This window comes from Pangasianodon hypophthalmus, chromosome 8 (genome assembly GCF_027358585.1).
Source record: "Pangasianodon hypophthalmus isolate fPanHyp1 chromosome 8, fPanHyp1.pri, whole genome shotgun sequence".
NCBI lineage: Eukaryota > Metazoa > Chordata > Actinopteri > Siluriformes > Pangasiidae > Pangasianodon > Pangasianodon hypophthalmus.
In genome coordinates, this window is record NC_069717.1 from 19,063,391 (window position 1) to 19,085,161 (window position 21,771).

The window sequence follows — 21,771 nt, forward strand, 5'->3', positions numbered from 1 at the left end:
TGAACTAAAAATAATAATAGGAATATTATACCTGTATGCCTTAAAAATGAATGATAAACTTTAAACATTTATTCTTTCTGTTAATCTAACAAGTGGCAAATGTAGAGTTGGCATCCAATTAAGTAGTAAGGACTGAAAGTTACTGATATTTTTTTGTTCAAAGGTTACTGATCACTGATCAATATCATAAATTTCATCTCCATTAGATTATAAGGAAGTATGCTTTGCTTTTTATATAAGTATATATAATTTAATAACAAACTCCATTCAAAATATTTCAGTGTAATTTTATTTAAACACTCACCGAAATGAAGGAGATATTATGCTGAAGCTTTTGTCAGTTAAGAATTTAGGAAGGCATCAGGTGATTTCTTGCTAAAACTTGTTCGTCATTACAGAAATGTTTTCCATGGTATAATTCTATCAGCATGTAAACTGACCTCATGTATGAAGAGTATCCTTTTTCCTGAACCCTGAACCTCTTGTGATTGCCTGATCATGCATCAGGCTGCAGGCACATGCCTCAACTTTTCCATTCTTGGAAAAAGTTAAAATACAAGGTCATAGATTTTCTCTCCTATTTTATTATTTTTTAAATAGGTTTTAATTCCTTATATTTTGGTTTGTTTATTTTGTTTATCTTATTTTATCTTATTTACTAAGGATTTCATTCCAACATTTTTATGTTGCAGTGAGAGTTCCGTTATGCAACATTGTCCTTTGTGTGTAATGGTCCTTCTTGTGTATAAAATGACATTTCCCTTGTCATGCTGTTATGGGTTTGAAGTATCATGGCTCATAGCAACATGAAGTAGGCACCTGTTTTAAGTATTGTTGTCATTATATCCACTAATCTTCCTCCATTTACAGTGTTTTGATGTCTCCCTGAGAGCTTGGTCTGGGTCTTAAAGCAGTTATCCCTGGTGCAGTACTTTTTCCACAGATCAGATTAGTGGCGACGCAGAGACTGCCAAATGAAAGAGTCTGATTATAGCTAAACAAAACAAGGGAAAATCAATGACATCATTCAAGCTGTGAGGTCAAGTGTTACTGGCTAGTATGAACCACGTCTTTGTGGTGTTACGCACATTGTAAGACTCTCATTCATGACAAATAGATCTTGAGACTTTCTCCCCAACAAACATACACACAATTTCCATATTTTCATAACCTTCTATATGCCTGAATAGGTACACACCCATTAGATATATTTTGTACTTGAAGTAGAAACACAGGCAATGGACAAAAGCATCTGGTGAGTGAATGAATGTAAATGTTAATGTATTATTTACTAAAAGCGGTAGCTATGACAACACACAATGCATAATTGAGTCACCAGTGAGTAACAGCACTATTTCTCTGACATGTACATACACGTTAAACTAGAGCATGTTTCTTCCAATGGCATTTACCATCATTCCTTATGATGATTTGGAGTGTGTGAGAACCCCAGATAAAAATCTATTCATTCTGCACCTGCATGCCTGTAGTTACTGTGAAAAAGAAAGGAGTAGAATTTTTTTTGTACGTTGGTGTTAGCGTATAAAGATATATGTGGGTCTGTGTGTGTCACCTTGTCATGGTGGAAAGATTTGTGTTCCAGTAGACTTTATAGAGATGCCTTTTGGGAGTGGTGGGGTTGAAAGGTCTGTGCCATTTCAAGTGTGATCTAAACAAACACTGTGTTTGGAGTGGACACTGGCCTGCTCTGAAAATGAGATTCTAGTAGCCTTATCTCTTGAAAATCAGCAGCTCGATATGTAATCGCTTCCCTAGAAAAGGCAACCTAACCATTATCTGATCCTTCCACTCTTGGGAGGCTAAATATAGTCATCACTTTTTCCCCTTGATGTTCTCACACTACCTGATGCTCAAGATAAGAAGATAGGGCCTGTCAGGGCCAAGTGTCTCAAGACTCTACCTCATGCTCCTGCAGTAGAGTGGCTGAGAGTCTTCAGAGAATGACACCCCTCTAGCCAGACTAGTTAATGGGCAAAGTACATCTATGAATCCTTACTCAATGAAAGAAACTGCTCAAATCCATCTATTCTTGATACAATTCCAGGCTTTCCATCAGTTAGCTCACTTGATGAACACTGACAGACATCCAGTCACATGATTTGCTGTTTTCCTTGGTAACTCGTAGAGGACATTCCTCCAGGAACAGTGTGATCTCAAGCACACCAAACATGATATTTGACATGGTTGCACACTTATTGCCATCCATTGTGAACGCATGTTACAGTTGCGCTATGGTTTGTTGTTATTCTTAATGTTGTTTCAGGTGTTATAGGTGGTAAGTGGTCAACAGTCGTCCTTCTGTAAATGTAGAGGTGAAGCAAAGGTGACTATTGGCCTATGTGATCTCAAACCTGGCCCAACTACCTCTAGACATATCCTGATGCTATGCAACTTTTTTCTCGACAACCAACACCCTCTACACACAAACACATCTCGATAGCATATGGGTGGATCCTCCACCACTATTACTGTCTCCTCCAACAAATCATAATCAACTGTAATGCGGTCAGTGCACCTCTCCTTCTTTCACCTCTCATTGCCAGTGAACACACCACTGCGTTAAAAATATAATAGGAAGAGGTCCAGGTCACAGTGTTAGAAAGGTTGGGAAACCTACTGTAACAAGCTGATAAAGAGGTTTTTTAAAAAGCAATGCTACCATTTTGCATATTCCCCACATCAAGGATTTTCTCATACAAAGGTGCCAAAGTTTGCATATGCCTGCTCTTTAACTGTCCAATTTCGGTGAACCTGTGCACACAGTGTAGCCTCAGATTCCTGTTCTTGGCTGATAGGAGTGGAACCTGATATGGTCGTCTTCTATTGAAGGCCATGAGCCAAGGTTCGACGTGTCGTGCATTCTCAGATGCTTTTCTTCTCGCCGTAGTAGTTATTGCTTATTAAGTGTGGTTATTTGAGTTACTGTAGCATTCCTGGCAGCTCAAACTACTCTGGCCGTTCTCCTCTGATTTCTCTCATCAACAAGGCATTTCTGTCCACAGAACTGGCCCTCACTGGGTGTTTTTTGTTTTCTGCACCATTCTGTGTAAACTTTAGAGACTCTCGTGTGTGAAAATTCCAGTAGATCAGCAGTTTCTGAAATACTCAGACCAGCCTATCTGGCATCAACAACCATGCCATGGTTAAAGTCACTGAGATCACATTTTTTTTTCCCTATTCTGATGTTTGATGTGAACATGAACTGAAGCTCCTGACCTGCTGCCACTTGATTGGCTCATTGTATAATTGCATGAATGGGCATGTGTAAAGGTGTTCCTATTAAAGAGGTCAGTCAGTATATCTATGCACACACATGCATTGATATTTTACAGATTTTAAAGCTTAGAAAATGATAAATTCTGAGAAACCTGATAGTCCACCTTATACTGAAATGTTTAACTGGTAGGGTAAGGACGTGTCAAGGGAGGATTCATGAACTTAAAATGACTCAACCGTTCTTAATAGATTCACTCAATCTGTTATCAGCAACAAATCGCCTCATTCCTTCTCTGATTTTTCTGTTAGCAGATATTGGATAAGACTTCTGCCAAAGTACTTTGAATGTTTTCCCTTCCCTTAAAAATGCCATTCAACTGCCAATAGCACTTACTTAAGCGTCTCAGAGGAAAAATGGACACGTCAGCTTGGTCTGACACTCTTAGGGGAAAAAAAAAAAAGATTTTCCTTATACCATTAAATGCATTCCCTTGAACGTTGGAAAATGGCAGGCTCATATTCATTTTCCATTATCCTTTTGATTTTTTTCTGGTATGTCAATCACAATGCAAAACCTAGCGGTGTATGCATTTAGTTCTGTCAAGCTGACAAGACTGGGTGAAGAGGCTCAGCAGCATTTGCCCACTTTACTTCAGAAAGTTTGTGCTGTATGCTCCTGGATCTTAATGTCTCACTAAAAAGAATATATATTTTAAAGTCACTTTGGGAGGGAAAAAATACAGCAGTAAATCATAGTTGGCACTGACGTTCACATTCACACTGTTTCTTGGTTCCAGCTGTGGAGCCTCAGAGAACAAGGTGTGCTTTGTTCATCCATGTTTTGGTTCAGGTCTACTGGTTTTAATGTGCTGAACCAAAGGACAGTGATCGGAGTAGTGTGAGCAACAAGCTGTGCATCAAGTAGAACCTATTCATGACTTTGAATCGTGCTTCACTGCAGAAATACCAAATACAGAATTAAACTCAACAGCAGGATTCCTTTAGAGAAAAAGGTTCAATATTGACACCTATAAAGTTCTTTGGAGAATGATATTGTGAGAGGAAAGCAATTTCTCCTGTTGTTTAAATTGAATAAAAAATTGTAATTTTTGTGTGTATTGTTTATTGTATAGAAATATTGTGCTCATTTTTGTAAAGTCTGACAAAGGTTGTGTAGTTGACTCTGGATAGCAACTGCAATAAATGCAAAATAGCAAAAGGGTGTTCTTTTCTATTTTTTGGCTGCCTTCTTCCTTTTCTTCTTTTACTGTGATGAAACCTTTTGTCAGCCAAGCCTTTCCTGTTTTATTTATGGCTATAATGGCTAGATCCTAACAGAGCATAACCCTTATTCTCCTTCTTCAAAAGCCTAAATGACCAGCACTTATTTGGATTTTTCCACAGATGGGAACAAGACTTCCAGTCTGCTGCCCTCAATATGTGTCATCTAATGTAGAAGATTAATTCAGAGCTGACAGCATAGTTTCACTAAAATTATGTAAGAAGTAATAAGTCTTGTTAATATGAATTTATAAGGTGTGGTAGCTTGTTTTTGAAGCTCTCCATGTGTTCTGTGAAACAATGCCTTACCCAGTGAAGGACAAGAATGAGATCTCAGTGACACGTGTAAAATGTGAGCACCATGTGTGCAGAGAGCACCAGCATGGTGTATGTCATTCTTCAGTGGAATGGATGACTTATTCAGCTTTTCCTTTGGGGGGGAAAAAGTTTTTACACTAACCTTTAGAAAACGAAAATCACAAAAAAAGAAAGAAAAAGTCACAGCAGAAGCCGAATGCTCTCTCTCATAAATCGTTGCCTGTTTTGCTGCACTGTCAGCCCGCACATTTTTTGGTCACTTTAAGATTTGTCTTTGTGTCAAATTGTTACTTGAAATCTTCTAAATGTAAGAAACAGATGGGCTGCAGAGATCATCTGGCATTGTGCTACATTTGAGTCATCTAGACTATACAGTATACTGTAAGTAATGCAATCCAGAGTGTTAGATGTGATGTGGCTGCTGAATTTATTCTCATCTGACTTTTTTATTATGAAGGACTGCAGCTTGAGGATATCAGCCAAAGCTTGTGTTTTTAACAAAATATTAGGCCAGGTCGAAGATCAGTCCCATATAAAGTCACATCCTGTCTGCACAAGAAGCCCATGGGAAAGAGAAGGTGCCAAAAAAGTAAATTCATGATCATTCACTAGATAGTTTTTTTTCATATATCCACAATAAAAACTGCAATAAATATCTAATAGGGGTCTAGTATATTGGGAATATATTAATGCACGAACAGTCCTAGTTGTATTTATCTCATTACTCAGTGCAAATTTAGTTTAATTGAATTTCAACATGACATATTTTGGTTACATCAAACCAAGCACTGGCACTGGACTTATTGCTCATCACGGGAGCCAAGATCACTCAAGAAAAGTGTGCTTAAGTCCAAGGTCAGAATCATACATAACTGAGAGATACCTCTGTGCAGTTCTAGTGTAAATTCTAAATGGTGCTCAAGTCCATAGTTACGTATAGCGAAGTGCTGAATGTCAGTATTAGATCTTCACTGTGTGCTTAACTCAACTCTGAATACAATTCTTTGTGTTTTCTTCAGACTTGTCGTCCTCAATGGTTTAGGCATAGCATACGATTTTTGACCCCTTGCTACGGCGATATGGGAGGAACCTGAAAAGTAGCCTGAAACTATTGTGTTAGAGATTTTTTTGTTTGTTTGTTTATATTTTGTTACGTAAATCACTGTATTCAGTATTATGACCTTGTTTCTCATGAAAACATCAAGGTTGTCTGGGATTTTACTTTCAGAGACAAAAGAACCATAGCACATTCTCCAAGAAGCCTAGAACATCCTACACTATGAAGTATGTGGACACCTGACCGTCACACCCATGTGGTTCTTCCCCAAACTGTTCCCACAAAGTTGGAAGCACACAGTTGTCTAGAATGTTTTTGTATGCTGTAATTTTAGGATTTCCCTTCACTGTAACTAAGGGACCCAAATCTGTTCCAACATGATAGTGCCCCTGAGCACTAATCAAGACACAAAGCCTCATTTATCAATCTCTTAGTAACGTTGTGTGTAAGAGTTTGTGCATGCCAAACTGAAATAAACTTTTCCGCCAGATTTAAAGTTTCTGAAAGGCTGATTTTCTTTATACTTGTGTGCGTATGTTGATCACCTGTTACTTGCAAAGCACATTCCTTACACAGCTCATTTGCATTTAGTGACAACCACAAAACTCCATAAAACGTTAAGGTCACAGACAGCTAGCAGCAGGAAGTTTACAATCATGGGAAAGGCTGAAAGGCAGAAGCGGAAGTTATTTTGACTCACTTCTGTGCCAATAAAAATAATTATTAAAATATAATAAGAATAATAGTATGTGCGCGCTAACTATTGAGTGCCTGACCTCACTAATGCTCTTGTAGCTGACTGGAAGAGATTGGAAGTTCTGCAAGAACATACGGGTGTGACATGAGGTGTCCACATAGTGTACTAGTCAGTTTCCTTAGAAAACTGCATTACTGTGTACCTAAGAGAATTTCTTCAGCTTTAAATGCAACGGCTAATTATGATTTAATTGCTCGTTGGGTGTTTTACTGTTTACAGCTCAATATAGTAATTATTTTATTACTTTGATAATTTGATAAATTCTTCTTTGATTTATGACTAAACTCCTTATGGCAAAACATTTGAGATGTAAATGTTTAAAACAGCCCAGTTTTTAGAGATACTATAAACATGTTTTTTTTTTAAAGGGAAATGTCAAAGGCTTATTAAGTAGTTGGGTTTGCACTTTAGCGGTTTCCCTTCAATAATTTCTAACCTGACAAGTAAGCATGATAGCCTTCGTTACACAAACTCAGACAAATTTGCACGCCTGTTGCTGGGTCTAAGAAATCATGCAGCTGTTAAAAGGATTGAGCTGACTTTTGATTTTATTTCCAAGTTAAACTCATACGTAGTGTGTTTATGGGACTCATTCAGAAGGTACTTTTTGTCTTGTTCTCATTCTCTGGATGATTCCCTTAATGACCCTGGCATCCTACTGTTTTATGAGAATTGTGAATCAGTTGCTGTCATCAATCCTTCTGTGAGAATTGCTGAGAGCCGTGTGCAATTTACGGTGCTGGACCTTGCCAATTATCAGCATTTATTTGAGAAAGTATCTCTTTCAATCTTCTTCCTTTCCAAATGTGAAATATTATTATCAGGACATTTGAGTGCTATGGAAAAACCAGGAGCTGGGAATCACTGTAGTGCAGGGAATAACACAAATCCAGTAACTCACTGTGGACCCCTACCTTGTTAGTGCTTTCCATGTTCTTAAAACTGAGTAATATCTTCCACGTTAAAGCAGCTGGCTGTTCAGACTTTATTTCAGGAGTTGCAGAACCAGAGAAGCCACAAAAAGGGGGCTCTTTTTTATGTATGGTCTAATGTGCTAAAAAACACATCTGGTTTTTAAATGTTGCTGACTAGCTGAGCAATATTTCCACAGACGTCTCAGCAGCACATTAAAACACTTTTTATTTCCTTTTGAACGAATGTTTCCTGTACTCGAGATGAAATGGGTTGTAAATTTGGTGCAGTCAGAGTGAATCCTTTGTGATATTTCTGACAAATCTTTGACAAAACCATGACCATGATAAAATGATAGTTGTATTCCAAACCTTCCGTCAGCTAAAGAAGGCAGTTCATAAGACTTTAGTCTGGCCTTCTTTAGAAAGTTCTTTAGATGTGTTTCCTCACTGAGAGACTAAATGATTTATTTGTTATGGAATATACATTCACCTCAACTCCTAAAGAGAAGTTCTTCTACAAAACATTCAACAAACCAGGAAAATCCAGCACAGCATAGAGGTTCATAATTGTCAGCCAGAGAGAGACTGTGTTGGGTACAAAGCTGTGTACTTGGGTGAGGAGATATGGAAAATCCACTTTCTCTACAGAAACTCATGAGCTCATTGTTTTGGCAAGAAGCTACAGAGCTGAACAGTGGCATTAACCATGTCCAGTGAGCTACACTACCTTCTTCCTGTACAAAGCACAACAGAATATCTTTTTTTCTGTAATGTGGCCATTTACTACATCCGCATGGCACAGTGACCTAATGTGTGCGATAACTAGATTGACCTGATTTGTTCATTTATTGATGAGATGAAGCATTTAATAAAAAGTTTCTTGTAATCCTCTTTAAAGTTAAACATGCTATACATGAGCCATAAATTCGGAAGAAAGCCACAGTTATGTCACTGTTAATTGCCGCGTGACTGATGTTCTCATAAATTTCTTGTTGCCTCTAGCAACCAAAAGCAGAATATTTAAAACACAGACGAAAGCTGAAACTATAACATTAAGCCTACACATCTAAAGAAACTTTTCATTAGCTTGCATTGTGTCCAGCTGGCACCATGTTCACATTTTATGTCTGGTTTCTTCTGTTGGTTTAAATGCAGAAAGAGGTAGACTTCATTTTTACAGACCTGTGCTGAAGTGGCTCAGCTAGCTGTGCCTTCCTTCATTATGTCCAGGGATCCCTGCTGAGCAAATTTAGCTGTCATTATTTAATAAGCTTTACTGTCCCAGTGGTTTCTCCTAATTCACTATATTATACAGGAATCCAAAAAGTCCAGAACCAATGGGAATATGTTGAGCAAATGTGTCAATCCAAATATGTTGAGCGAAAACATGATACAGGAGCTGAGAAAATGCATAGAGCGTAAGGGTATGTACATGTTAAAACCACTGAGAGGTGAAGTGAATAACACTGATTATCTTTACAATGTCACCTGTCAAGGGGTGGGATATATTAGGCAGCAAGTGAACAATCAGTTCTCAAAGTTGTTGTGTTGGAAGCAGCATCTCCAAAATGGCAGGTCTTGTGTTCCTGGTATGCAGTGGATAGTAGCTACCAAAAGTGATCCAAGGAAGGACAACCGGAGAACTAGCGACAGGGTCATGGACGCCCAAGCCTCATTGATGCACATGGGGAGTGAAGGCTAGCCCGTCTGGTCCAATCCCACAGAAGGGCTACTGTAGCAAAATGGCTGAAAAAGTTAATGCTGAAAGCACCAACAATGCCTCTAATGGGCACGTGAGCATCAGAACTGGACCATGGAGCAATGAAAAAAGGTGGCTTGGTCTGATGAATCACGTTTTCTTTTACATCATGTGGAAGGCCGGGTGCGTGTGTGTCGCTTACCTGTGGAAGAGATGGCACCAGGATGCACTATGGGAAGAAGGCAAGCCGGTGGAGGCAGTGTGATGCTCTGGGCAATGTTCTGCTGGGAAATTTTGGGTCCTGGCATTCATGTGGATGTTACTTCGACACATACCACCTACCTAAACATTGTTGCAGACCAAGTACACCCCTTCATGGCAACAGTATTCCTATTGGCAGTAGCCTCTTTCAGCAGGATAATGCTCCCTGCCACACTGCAAAACTTGTTCAGAAATGGTTTGAGGAGCATGAGAAAGTTGACAGGTGTTGACTTGGCCTCCAAATTCCCCAGATCTCAGTCCGATCGAGCATCTGTGAGATGTGCTGGACAAACAAGTCTGATTCATGGAGGCCCCACCTCCAAACTTACCGGACTTCAAGGATCTGCTGCTAACATCTTGGTGACAGATACCACAGCACACCTTCAGAGGTCTTGTGGAGTCCATGCCTTGAGGGGACAGAGCTGTTTTGGTGGCATAAGAGGAACCAACACAATATTAGGCAGGTGGTTTTAACGTTATCGCTGAGCAGTGTATATTGTAAGTAATAAATACAAAATTAAGAATATGTAGTTTTACAATCATTGGTTCCTGACTTTGACACCCTGTATCATATATCGTATGCTATAATGTGGTTGAATGCTCGAATCTGATTGGTTGTAAGATGTGCATTATTTTCGTATAACAGCACAGGAGGTTCCAGCTTGTAACATGAACGACAGGCTAATATTAATGCACTCGTTCTAATACTTTATTGATTCTATAGTAACAGCTCACACACAGGGACTTTTTTGATGGACTCTCCAAATAAACTAAGACAAATAATAAACAGATTTAAAAATGAGTTGTTGTTTAAAAAAATAATTCTTATAATCATTGATGTGGAAGTTTTTGTTAGGAGACATTTACTTAACATTTATGGAATGTTAAATAGTGTTCCACAACATTAAATCTAACTATAAACGGTTAAAATGTGCAACATGTTCATTAATTAATTAAACAATATAATATAATATAATATAATATAATATAATATAATATAATATAATATAATATAATATAATATCAGCAAGGAGGATTAGGAAAATGATCTGAAAATGATGTTTAAAATGCTTTGTGCTATTTTAGATCTATGGTGCATTCCAAAACTGCAAGCTTCAGCAAAATAATTTCAAAACGTTTACAAATTATTTATGAATTATTACACTGTACATTTTATTATTTCCAGTTGGTCTCGCAGCGCCATTTCTCTTGTTCACTCTCTCAGAAAGACGATTACGTAAGCCTGTCTGTCAAATTTTCCATAGAGGCTGAAAGAATGTGTGCTTATTCCAGTCTTTCTTTTCCTGTCCTCAAAGCCCCTTGCAAAAAGGGTATACACCTTATTACGCAGTACGGCTGTCTTTAAATTCCATCAGCAAATTCAAACACTCTGTCTGGGAAAGGTCATGCTCTCCTAGCGTAAGCCCAAACCAACGATAACTGCATGAATGAGACTAAAACGTTGCAGGTTTTGGCAGTGACAGCTTGAGATTTTACAGATAAGCACGCTTTAAGTCAAATGGAAGTGTTTCCCTAACCCTGTTATGATCTTTGTCAGCCCTGTGTTGTAGTTTCACTATTTGTGTATTAAACACCTCTATCTGTATTCAGTTTGTCAGTTCAACTTGATTATGAATGATTTTTTTGTCTGGCTCTGAAGTTATGATGTCACTTCAGTAACATTTCCGTCTCTAAATGGAGTTTAGTTAATAAGATCATTTTTACAGACCCTGATCCAATCAACCATCAGCTGCAGTATGCAATCAAATATACAAAACACCAGTGTGTTTATATGCATGTAAAATGCACAGTTTAATTCAGATGGAAGTGTTTACCAAACACTCTTATGATTGTTTTCAGCCCTTCCTTTGCTGTAGTTCCAGTATTTGTGCAGGATCTCAATTTGTAAAGTGCTCAGAAGTGAGAAACTGAAGAATGTAGGTAGTGTCTATCTTTTAGTGGCAGGAACTAATGTTAAGGTTTTGGCCGTGTACTGTGAATGGCATAACGGCAAATGTTCTGCGCCTGTGTTTTTCACATTAACTCCCTATTGCTGTAGAACCCAGGGGTCCCTGCCGGGTGGAAATGCCCGGGGATTTTCCTGCACCAGCATCTTGCATGAACTCATACGACTGGAATGATTTTCAGCCACCTCCTAGGTCAAGGTCTCAGCACTCCCGCCATCTGTTTGTTGAGAGATGAACATCTATCCATCCAGACTCAGTGGACCATGTAATTAAAAGCTTGTGGTTAAACATTGCCACCGATACACACACATCTAGTGCTGCTCAGCCTCAGATTGTCTTTTCATTTCACTATTGTTATCTTGAGCTTGTTTACCATGATTAATAAAGACCTAAAATATCTGTGCACATCTTTACAGAATGAGGAACATTACTTTATGAGCAACATTCATTAACATAACATTGTTACTCCTAACCCATGTTAGCTGCTGGTGATTGAACAGTACCACAATGTGGATCTACCAGAGCTTTAAAAACACTTCCTTCTCACTCTCTTTTCTCACTTTTTTCTGTCATCCTTTTAAATGTATTAGTATATAAAGCACATTTAACATTGTCTTTAAGCAGCCTGGATTCCTTTTCTAAACTTGTGCAATATTCCTCCAGTTTTTGTGCCTTATGTTAATATTAAACTATTCTATTATTGATCATGAATAAAATGGTGCACAAGTTTTCCACCATTGCTCTGAGTGAGGTTTTGGTATGTTTTCTTCTTCAACACATAGGCCTTTAACATTATACTGCAGTGGTCCTGATGATTCCAACTTGCAGCTTTGAGCTTATTAAGCACAAACAATACAAACATCAAGGCCAACCGTTCAGGTACCAAATTTAGCAATTCAGATCTGTTTCTGTTGATCAAATTAATTATGAACAAAAATCGATATTTGTCTCCACCAAATTAGTATTTGTTGATTTTCAAGGGATATGTTTCACTGCATGGTAAATGTTTATATGAAATGTCGCCCTTATTTATACATTCTAAATTTATAACTGGGCTTCTGAACATTTATTGCCAAGTGTCATTTCCATCCGTGTCTGGATGCAAAGCAGTCACATGTGATCAGATTACTCAGATTGTTATTAATACATCACAGCTGATGGACATCAGTCACTAGGCTTTTTAAGACATGTCTTAAGATCCAAGCTACTTTTGCCAGAGAAATTTAACACAACTCTGTTGTAAGACCCTCTACTCTAAGCATTTCTGTATGAGGAAATGGACAGTAATTAATCTTTCCATTTATTTTACCTTAAAGTTTGGTCCAGTTTAAATGTATTTATAGTTAGTTTGCTTTGATAAGACTTAAGGGTAAATATATGTTGTATATTTGTAGTGGCATAAGCCTTCAGGTCAGTAAATGTACTCTCTTTCCTACTCCATGGGTCATCGGTACACTCACTTCCATAAAGACCATCCATTTATTTTACTTTGTTTCATAACCCTCAGTGTGTTTTTTGATTCTGTGTGTGAGTGGGTGTGTCGGGCGATGTTTTTCAAGTTATGTCACCAGGAACAAGCCTGATTCTTTGTGACTCATTTGTTGGCTAACCACTTTAATAAATCAAACCGGCCTGAAATGCTTTTCTAGTGTGTAAAACTATTGTCAGCAGTTATGTGTTATAAACTTCTGTCACATTTCACTCCTGGCATACAGTCGAAGTATTTTTCAGTGATTTACTTAATGACACAAATATGTCTAAGGATTTGTTTACACTCTTTCCTGTGAGTCAACCAGGCACTAGTAACAGTCATGTACTCTCAACTTTTTCCATACAATACATGCTGAACTGCTTGCATGCACTTTTCCACTTAGTTGAATTGAAAACTTAGTTTTTATAGGATGATGAAAATTTTATGTCTATATTTCATGTGTGGTCCTATTCTTCTTTTCACTCTGAAAAGAAATATTTATGTAATTGATCTGTAAGAGCTTTTTATAGAGCATGGAGTCATCCTCTGACCTCCCTACCACCCACCCACTGCCACACAAACACACACACACACACACGCACACTCGTCTATTTCTGTAACCTTAAAGGACAACTTAAATGTCAACCATTAGTTTACAACTGTATTCTATATTAGCTGCTCTCCTTGACATTTGATCCCTTATTAATTCAGTGGCCAAGTGTTAAAAACTTCACTATCGACATATTTTAAGTTACTGTATTAGAAAACAGGAAGGCAGACATTTTTTTCCCTGAAGGTATGATGTGTTATCAGCATGATTATATTTCACCCCTCCTAATTGCCAGGGGCATTAAGAATCACCTGGATACCCTCTTGTGCTTGTGGGAATGCAGGCCAAGACCTTCCAACAAGGTCCCAAAGTGACCAGATGACGTAGTATTTGATATAAATACCATAGTCATATAGCCATCACTTTCTTCTTCTGACCTTATACACATGTCGGAGCTCATGTACACCTTGGCAATATCGGCATAACAGCTTAGATTTATATCCTCCCCTATCATCTCCTTTCATCTCCTATCATCTCTCCAGGCTGCCATTCGGAGGTCTTTGGCTACTATCTTGAGTTGGGTTCCCTCGTTAGTTTGAATCATCCACGAGTAAACTACAAACTCTTCTGTTGCTCAGTACAGTGCTCACCTCTCAGTCCCTCAGTAAGGACTGAGAGGTTGGCACTCTGGCACTCTGAGATTTTCACGTTTCCTGCCATCTGGCAACCTGCTAACCTGTAAATAGTTCTCCCTCTCCATACCACGCTCTCCACCACTGATCTCGTGAAGTTGGCTAGACTCAGCTAACATGCATACAGGGGCTTGAGTTGGGCTTCCCTCCATTCCTCTTATCTCCATCAAGTGGGGCCCTGAACACGTTGGCTCAGTCCCTCAGTCCCAGCTGTCCAGCACTGCATCATCTTAATGACCAGCAGGCCTGTATCTAAGCATTGCTAGCATGTTGAGATGCTGCTCCTAGCTAGCTTGCTACATCAGCTGGATTGCTAACATGGTGCTAGAGCGGAGTTTTCTCCACTAACACCTTTTTTCTCCCCACTGTTGTTTTTCTGCCTTAGCAATTCATACCATAGGTTCTACATCCCCTGCAAAGACTAGGTTTCAATCATTTAGCATATCTGACTGTTTTTCCCCCCCAAAGTAACATGTGCTGCTTGTGGTTAGCCACCAAGTTAGCTGGTTTCCACTATATGCAGTTTCAGCTCCAAGTGATTAACAAGCCATGCTTCAGGATTCATGCTTGTGCAGCCAGTGTCTAAGCTCCCTGGAAGCCGAGGAAGACCAACAGCCTTGTGTCGCTGCCTCAGCATGGACCATCTTAGAGAAGCAGTCTTCAGTTTGGATCAGAGTCTCTTTCTAGGCATGTAGATGGCCTGGTGCCAGGTGTGGCACAACAGAAATTGTTGATCCTGCCATATGGAGCAGAAGCTCTCACTTTTCAGCAGAGTCCATCTTAAAGCTCGAGAGCTGATTCGCCATCCCGGTTCTGCATCACGAGGAGCATGGGGACTCTGTTTGCAGCCATAGTTGGGAGACATTTCCACTCTGACAGTGAATCGACAGTTGAGCCATGATGTCTTTGGCAGTATCCAGAACTGAATCATAATTAGCTTTTAAAAGCTCACAGGCATTGCTACTAAGGCTCAAAAAATGGTGGCAACCTGGACTGGACTGAATGCTGACATGTAGCTCATAGCACCAAATGTGCTCTTCAGCACGCACCAGTCATGAAAGATTTTGTTGTACCACAGTCTAAACACTATGTTGAAAGCATTAAAACTGCTTGTTTTATACCATGTTCTAGAACATGCTTGGGCTCTATGCCATGCTCCTTAGCTAACATGACTAGGGTCACATAAGGCCACATAAGTAAGTTAGTAGGCATGTCTGGATACAAAACTTGGATACAGGAGAGAACATTTTGACTTTGACAATAATGAGTGTCTCATTTGCCCCTTCCCATAGAATCAGACTAATTAGCCTCATAATAATTGCATAATAATAAAGGTGAAAATGCAGCTTGTTGTCTGACAACCTGTGTCTCACACCAGACTATAAACCAGTCCTGTCCTGTTTATGGACACATCCTACACAATACCATTTCCCACTTCCAGTGTCAGTAATTCTACACCTTAAGGGGCATGTTATCTCTTGCTTTTAATTACAGAGGTGATCCCATACCGTAGAAGCAGAAAAGGGCACAAACAAACAGACTCTCAGCCACCACTCTCCTGCATCCTAGGTTGCCTTTCCCTTCTTCTGAAACCCCACATTTGGCATGGATATTGAAACAAAAAAAAACTAGTTTTCTGGGTTTGGGAATTATTAAATATGTCTTTAAACCTGTTAGAGACTGGCCATGTCACACTCGTATTAAGAACTGAGTCAGGTTTTGTTTCAGTGTGCTAGTTTGTTAGTAATTAGGAGACTCTTTAAATCTGCAAACATGAAAGTATATACATTTGTAACATTTGTTCCTATAATGACTAGAGTAGTAACTAATGACAGGATGCCATGAGATATTTTTTTTTTACAGCGGCAATGTCTCATGTTATGTACCAAGGATTATTCATATCTAAATTTACATAATGTTTAAAGATAAGATGTACACTGTTGTTTAAGTTTTCCTGTCTTCTTATTTTTCAGGAATTTATTTGTTTGATATGACCTATATTGACTCTGCCTACCCAGCCACCGACAGCATCATAGAGACTGAGCAGAGGACCAATCAGATGAACAATCTTCTCCGGGTCATCTCTGACCTTCAGGTGTCCTGTAACTACGGTCAGTCACATACACATTATGACATTTTATTCTGTGTTTTATAGATAAGAATCAACTGTGATGGATCACAATAGACTATCAGTATTGCCAGCAGAAGGGAAGCACTGAGTAACCATTAAGTAAAAAGAAGGAAAAAAATTACGTGATTTATTTTCCTTTGCTGATTCTAGGCAACATTTTATAATGTTGTTCGTTTAACAAACATTTAACTTCTCTTTATCTGCAGTGCCTTGCATACGTATTCAGTCCCCTTGAACACATTTTGTAGTGTTACAACCTGGAATTAAAATGGACTTGGAATTTTCATTTGGACAGTATGTCTAACATCTGACATTATTGTGAAATAAATGTTAGTTAAAGAAAAATAGTAAAATTTGTTGGCTGCGTTAGTGTTTATCCCTCTGGGTCAATATGGGGTAGAACCATATTTGACTGCAATTACAGCTGTAAGTCTTCTGGGATATGTCTCTATCAGCTTTGCACATCTGGATCATGAAATTTTTTGTCCATTCTTCTTGGAAAAAATCCTCAAGCTTTGTCAGATTGGATGAAGACCGTTAATGAACAGCAATTTTCAGTCTGTATCTTTGCCACAGATTCTGGCACAGATCAGTTTGAGGTCTAGGCCATTCCAACACATTCAGGTTTTGCATTGGAACTACTCCAGTGTAGCTTTAGCAGTATTCTTAGAGGCGTTGTCCTGTTGCAAGGTGAACCTCTGCCCCATTCCCCACAAAAGATTTCAGGACCTGGAGAGTCTCCCAGAAAGTATTTCATATGGCTTTTTTCAATAATGGATTTTTCCTTGCTGGTTTTCCAAAGCGCAGCTTTGTGAAGTGTCTGAGTTATGGTTGTCCTGTGAACAGTCATGGTTGTGCCATATTCTTTCAGTTTTTTTTATAATGGATTTAATGGTGCGCCACAGGATGTTCAAAGAAGTTGAACATCCTGGGGTATTTTTAATAATTAATCCCTACCAGATAATTTTCTAGAACATTGTCTTGGACTTGTTTTGATAGTTCTATCCTGTTTGTTAAGATATGTTCTCTAACATACTCTGGAGCATTCCAGGAACAGGTTTATTTATGTGGAATTCATGTGACACTTTAATTGCACACAGGGGTGTGACACTTTAATTGCACACAGGGGTACGCAACTCAACTAAATATGTCACTTCTGATGGCAACTGGTTGCACCAGAACTGGTTTCACAGCAATGATTACTTTTGCAATCACAATTCTAAAAAATTTTTAACTGTAAATAATTTTGCAAACTGTACAGATATTTATCCACTTCAGTATTATGGGCTATTTGTTAATGTTCAAGGCTATATTCACTGGCCAAAAGTATGTGGACACCTGCCCATCACAACCATATGTGGTTCTTCCCCAAACTCTCGCCACAAAGTTGGAAGAACACAATTAAATAGGATGTCTTTGTATGCCTTAGTATTACCATTTCCTTTCCCCGGAACTAATGGGCCCAAACATGATGCAGCATGACAATGCCTCGTGCACTAAGCGAAGTCCATATAGACATGGTTTGCCAAGGTTGATGTGTAAGAGCTCAAGTGGTCTGCAGAGTCCTGATCTCAACCCCACTGAACTGAAATACTGACTGAGCACCAGATCTCCTCACCCGACATCAGTGCCTAAACTCTCTTGTGGCTGAATGGACAAATCCCCACAACAACACTCCAAAATCTAGTGGAACGCCTTCCCAGGAGAGTGGAGGTTAACAGCAAAGGGGGACTAAATCTGGAATGGGATGTTCAGAAAGCACATACAGGCTCCTAATAAAGTATGTACCAGTAATAAACCAGTGGAGAGAAAAGAAAAAAATTTAAACAATCAAAAACTATTAACCCCAAGTTAAAGCTTTCGAGTTGGATTAGCTGTTTTTTCCTTGGACACATTGTATGTGATCACGCCATTACCTTAATTACAAAAGCCATATACCACTAGATATCAAACAAACAAACAATACCACTAGCTTTCAAACAAACAAACAATAAACAAACTAACAAACATCTACAGTCCCCTCCGAAATCATTGGAACAGCAAGGCCAATTCTTTTGTTTTTGCTATACACTGAAGACATTTGGATTTGAGATCAAAAGATGAATATGAGATGATACATAAGAATTTCAATGCAAACGTTTCAGAGCAAAAGTATTGGAACAAATAGTCTTAAAGTAAATAACACTGAAGGGGGTTCTCCCTTCAGTCTCCTCATCAGTCTCCTCATCAGAAGGTGAAATGCATGCTCAATTGGGATAAGGTCTGGTGATTGACTTGGCCAGTCTAAAAACTTCCACTTTTTCCCCCGGATGAAGTCCTTTGTTGTGTTGGCAGTGTGTTTTGGGTCATTGTCTTGCTGCATGATGAAGTTCCTCCTAATTAGATTGGATGCATTTCTCTGTAAATTGGCAGAAGAATGTTTCTGTAGACTTCTGAATTCATTCTGCTGCTACCATCCTGAGTTACATCATCAATACAGACTAGTGAGCTTCGAGAGAAGCGGCGATGCAAACACAAGCCATGACACTACCTCTGCTGTGCTTGACCCATGAGCTTGTATGTTTTGGATCATGAGAAGATCCTTTCTTTCTCCACACTTTGGCCTTTCGGTCACTTTGGTAGAGGTTAATCTTGGTTCCAGAAATTTTTGAAAAGTGGATTGTGATACCTTCACCCCTGGCCTTTAGAGTTTGTTGGTTATGTCACTGATTGTTGTTTTTGGGTTTTACTTCACAGCTCTCATAACATTTCTGTCATCAGTTGCTGTTGTTTTCCTTGGCTGATCTGTTCCAAGTCAGATTGTTAGTATACCAGTGTTTTTTTTTTTTGTTTGTTTTTTTTTTTTCTTTTTTAGGACATTCCAAATTGTTGTATTGGCTATGCTCAATGCTTATGCAATGGCTCTGATCTATTTTGCCACTTTTCACAGCTTCAAAATAGCTTGCTTTTCTCTCATAGACAGCTCTCTGGTCTTCATGTTGGTTTATCCTTTTAAAGAAGAAATGCAGTCTTCACAGACGAAACCCAGGGCTCAAAGAGCAGACATTCAGAGCTATTAGTTGTTCAAATAATCAATCAAACAGGACACACCTGGGCAACAAGAAACAGTCACATGTTCCAATATTTTTGATCACTTCAAAAAGTTGTTTTAATACAAGTTGTTCTGAGTTGTTTAATGCATCTAGATGTAAAAATCAGAAAATGAAAACTGAAGTTCTGATCCATCATCTCATATTCATTTTTTGATCTCAAACTCAGATATCTTCAGTGTATAGCAAAAACGAAAGAATTGGCCTTATCATTACAATACTTTCAGAGGAGACTGTAGATGTCCAGCAAGCAAGAAAGGAGCAAGAAAAAAAATGACAGAGCCAGAATTACAATAAGAAGATATCCACGGAAAAAGGTATTTGACAGTGACGTTCAGCAGTAAGGATTCTTTCCTTTTTGCTTATTAGCTAGATACCCAGAAGGCTAGCCAGCAAGCTTTTCCTTGTGTAATTAATAGCTAATGCAGCCCATTTGGAAATTTGATTTAGCTAGCCAGCTAGTTTGCTAATGGTGTGTGTTGGTCTGTTTGCCTGTCTTGGCTTGTCTGGGCTGACTGCCAGGCATGAACCAACCTTGGAAACTGGTTGCTTGCAGCATTCATATGTTGCTTTCTGTTGTGTTTCTATAAACTAATATTAGCTGGCTTTTCCCTGACTGTCTGTTTGGCTGGTTAAGTTTTCCAGTATTGTGGATGTCTGCCAGGCCTGTCTCAACTGTTGCTTTATTTATTTATTTATTTATTTCCACACCCAGTATACACAACCACGCTCAGAAGACCAAAGTTGAACAACTTGGCTACTGTACTGGAAAATAAATCTGAAGCAAATGACATTAAAAAATCCATCAAATTCCAATTGATAGTATCTACAAATGGCCAATAGAGGGCATTAAATACTTATTAAATAGATCCTACCCCCCTTCTATATATACCATGCCAAAAAAGATTTAACCTGTTGGCTAACATTACCTCTGTCTGGATGAAATGAAACTGTACATATGAACATCTTCCCAAAACTATTATTTACAGAAGATTCCTATTCCAGAATCAAATTTTCAAATGTTGTAATTGACATTTAAAAAAATAAACATCTGGATTATTCAAATTTGGAAAGAAGACTACAGATAACATACAGAAAACATATTACTTTGCAAATTCTCCTTCAGCTCTAACTTTGATCATATCTATGCAATATATCTGGAATCAGGGTTTAAAAATTAGTTTACACATGGCCTCAACTATATACCATTTATTTAAATTAAGAAAGTTCAAGCCCTTTGACCAATTTAAAAAAAATGAGGGAGGAAGTAATACATAATGTCTCACTCCAGCTATGTTGATAATGCTCTGAGAAGATTGTGTGGTCAAATGTGACCATACCATCTGAAAGGCATTGGATCGCTCCAATCCCATCTTCCCCTTTCTTTCCCTGCCTTTGCTTTTTAAGCAAAATATAAAATTTTGGTGTACCTATGTTTGCACACTTATATACAGTATAGATGTAAACATATATAACTATATAAAGGTATTATTCAATCTACAATTTCTATTTTTATTAATATAACATTATCAGTGATCGTATTATAATCCCTTTTTGATTATTAAATAAATTAAAAGAAAAGATCCAAAACAGCCAAACACTCACCATGACCAAGCCAGCTAAAACTATCTACCTAAAACAGCTTCATAACTAATATTAGCTACAATTAACTAAACTAACTAAAATATCTTACCTGTTCATCAAGGGAAAAAAAATCTCAACCCCACATCACTATTGTACTTGCTCACCTTTATCAGAATCAGACTGAATTTGATACATTTGATTCTAATTTGTATACATTACATCTTGGTTTCTTACAACAAAAATATAAGCAGTCTACTCAACACTCTTAGGAGAAAGGTTCTATATACTAAAGGTTCTTTGTCTTACAATATGTGCTAATTAACCGAAACACAAGGGGAAAAAATGCTAAGATGCTTGGAAGCTAAATTTATTTTGCCTTTCTTTTCTAGCATGTAACCATAATTGGGGCTGTGGCTGTGTTCAGAATGAACCAATCACATTCAATCTCATGTTCAAAAGTAATTCTCATACAGCCGTCATCAATGAAATTATTCTGATTAACTCCAAATAAAGACCAGCTGTCTCTGTAGGATTTTCTTGACATCTTCTTGGTTTCATCTGACTGCTGAAGCCATGGTCTGTAAAGAGCTGACAAAGCCTGAATTTCACCTTTCTGTACAGCAGTGACCCAAAGCATACATCCAAATCAACAAAGGAATGGCTTAACCAAAAGGGCGATTTTTTTTGAATGACCGAGCCAGAGCGCAGACCTGAACCCAACTAAAAATCTGTGGGGTGACCTGAAGCGGGCTGTGCACAGGAG

General features: G+C 38.4%; 1 protein-coding gene across 3 annotated transcripts in view; it reads left to right on the forward strand.

Annotated features, from left to right (window-relative positions):
- The window catches only part of ralgps1 (Ral GEF with PH domain and SH3 binding motif 1), a 118,856-nt gene that overhangs the window by 67,647 nt on the left and 29,438 nt on the right, over window positions 1–21,771 (forward strand). For all 3 annotated transcript variants that reach the window (XM_026925137.3, XM_026925139.3, XM_026925138.3), the window contains exon 9: window positions 16,178–16,315. In XM_026925137.3, coding sequence (XP_026780938.1) covers window positions 16,178–16,315 — 138 coding nt within the window. The remainder of the gene's footprint in view (window positions 1–16,177; window positions 16,316–21,771) is intronic.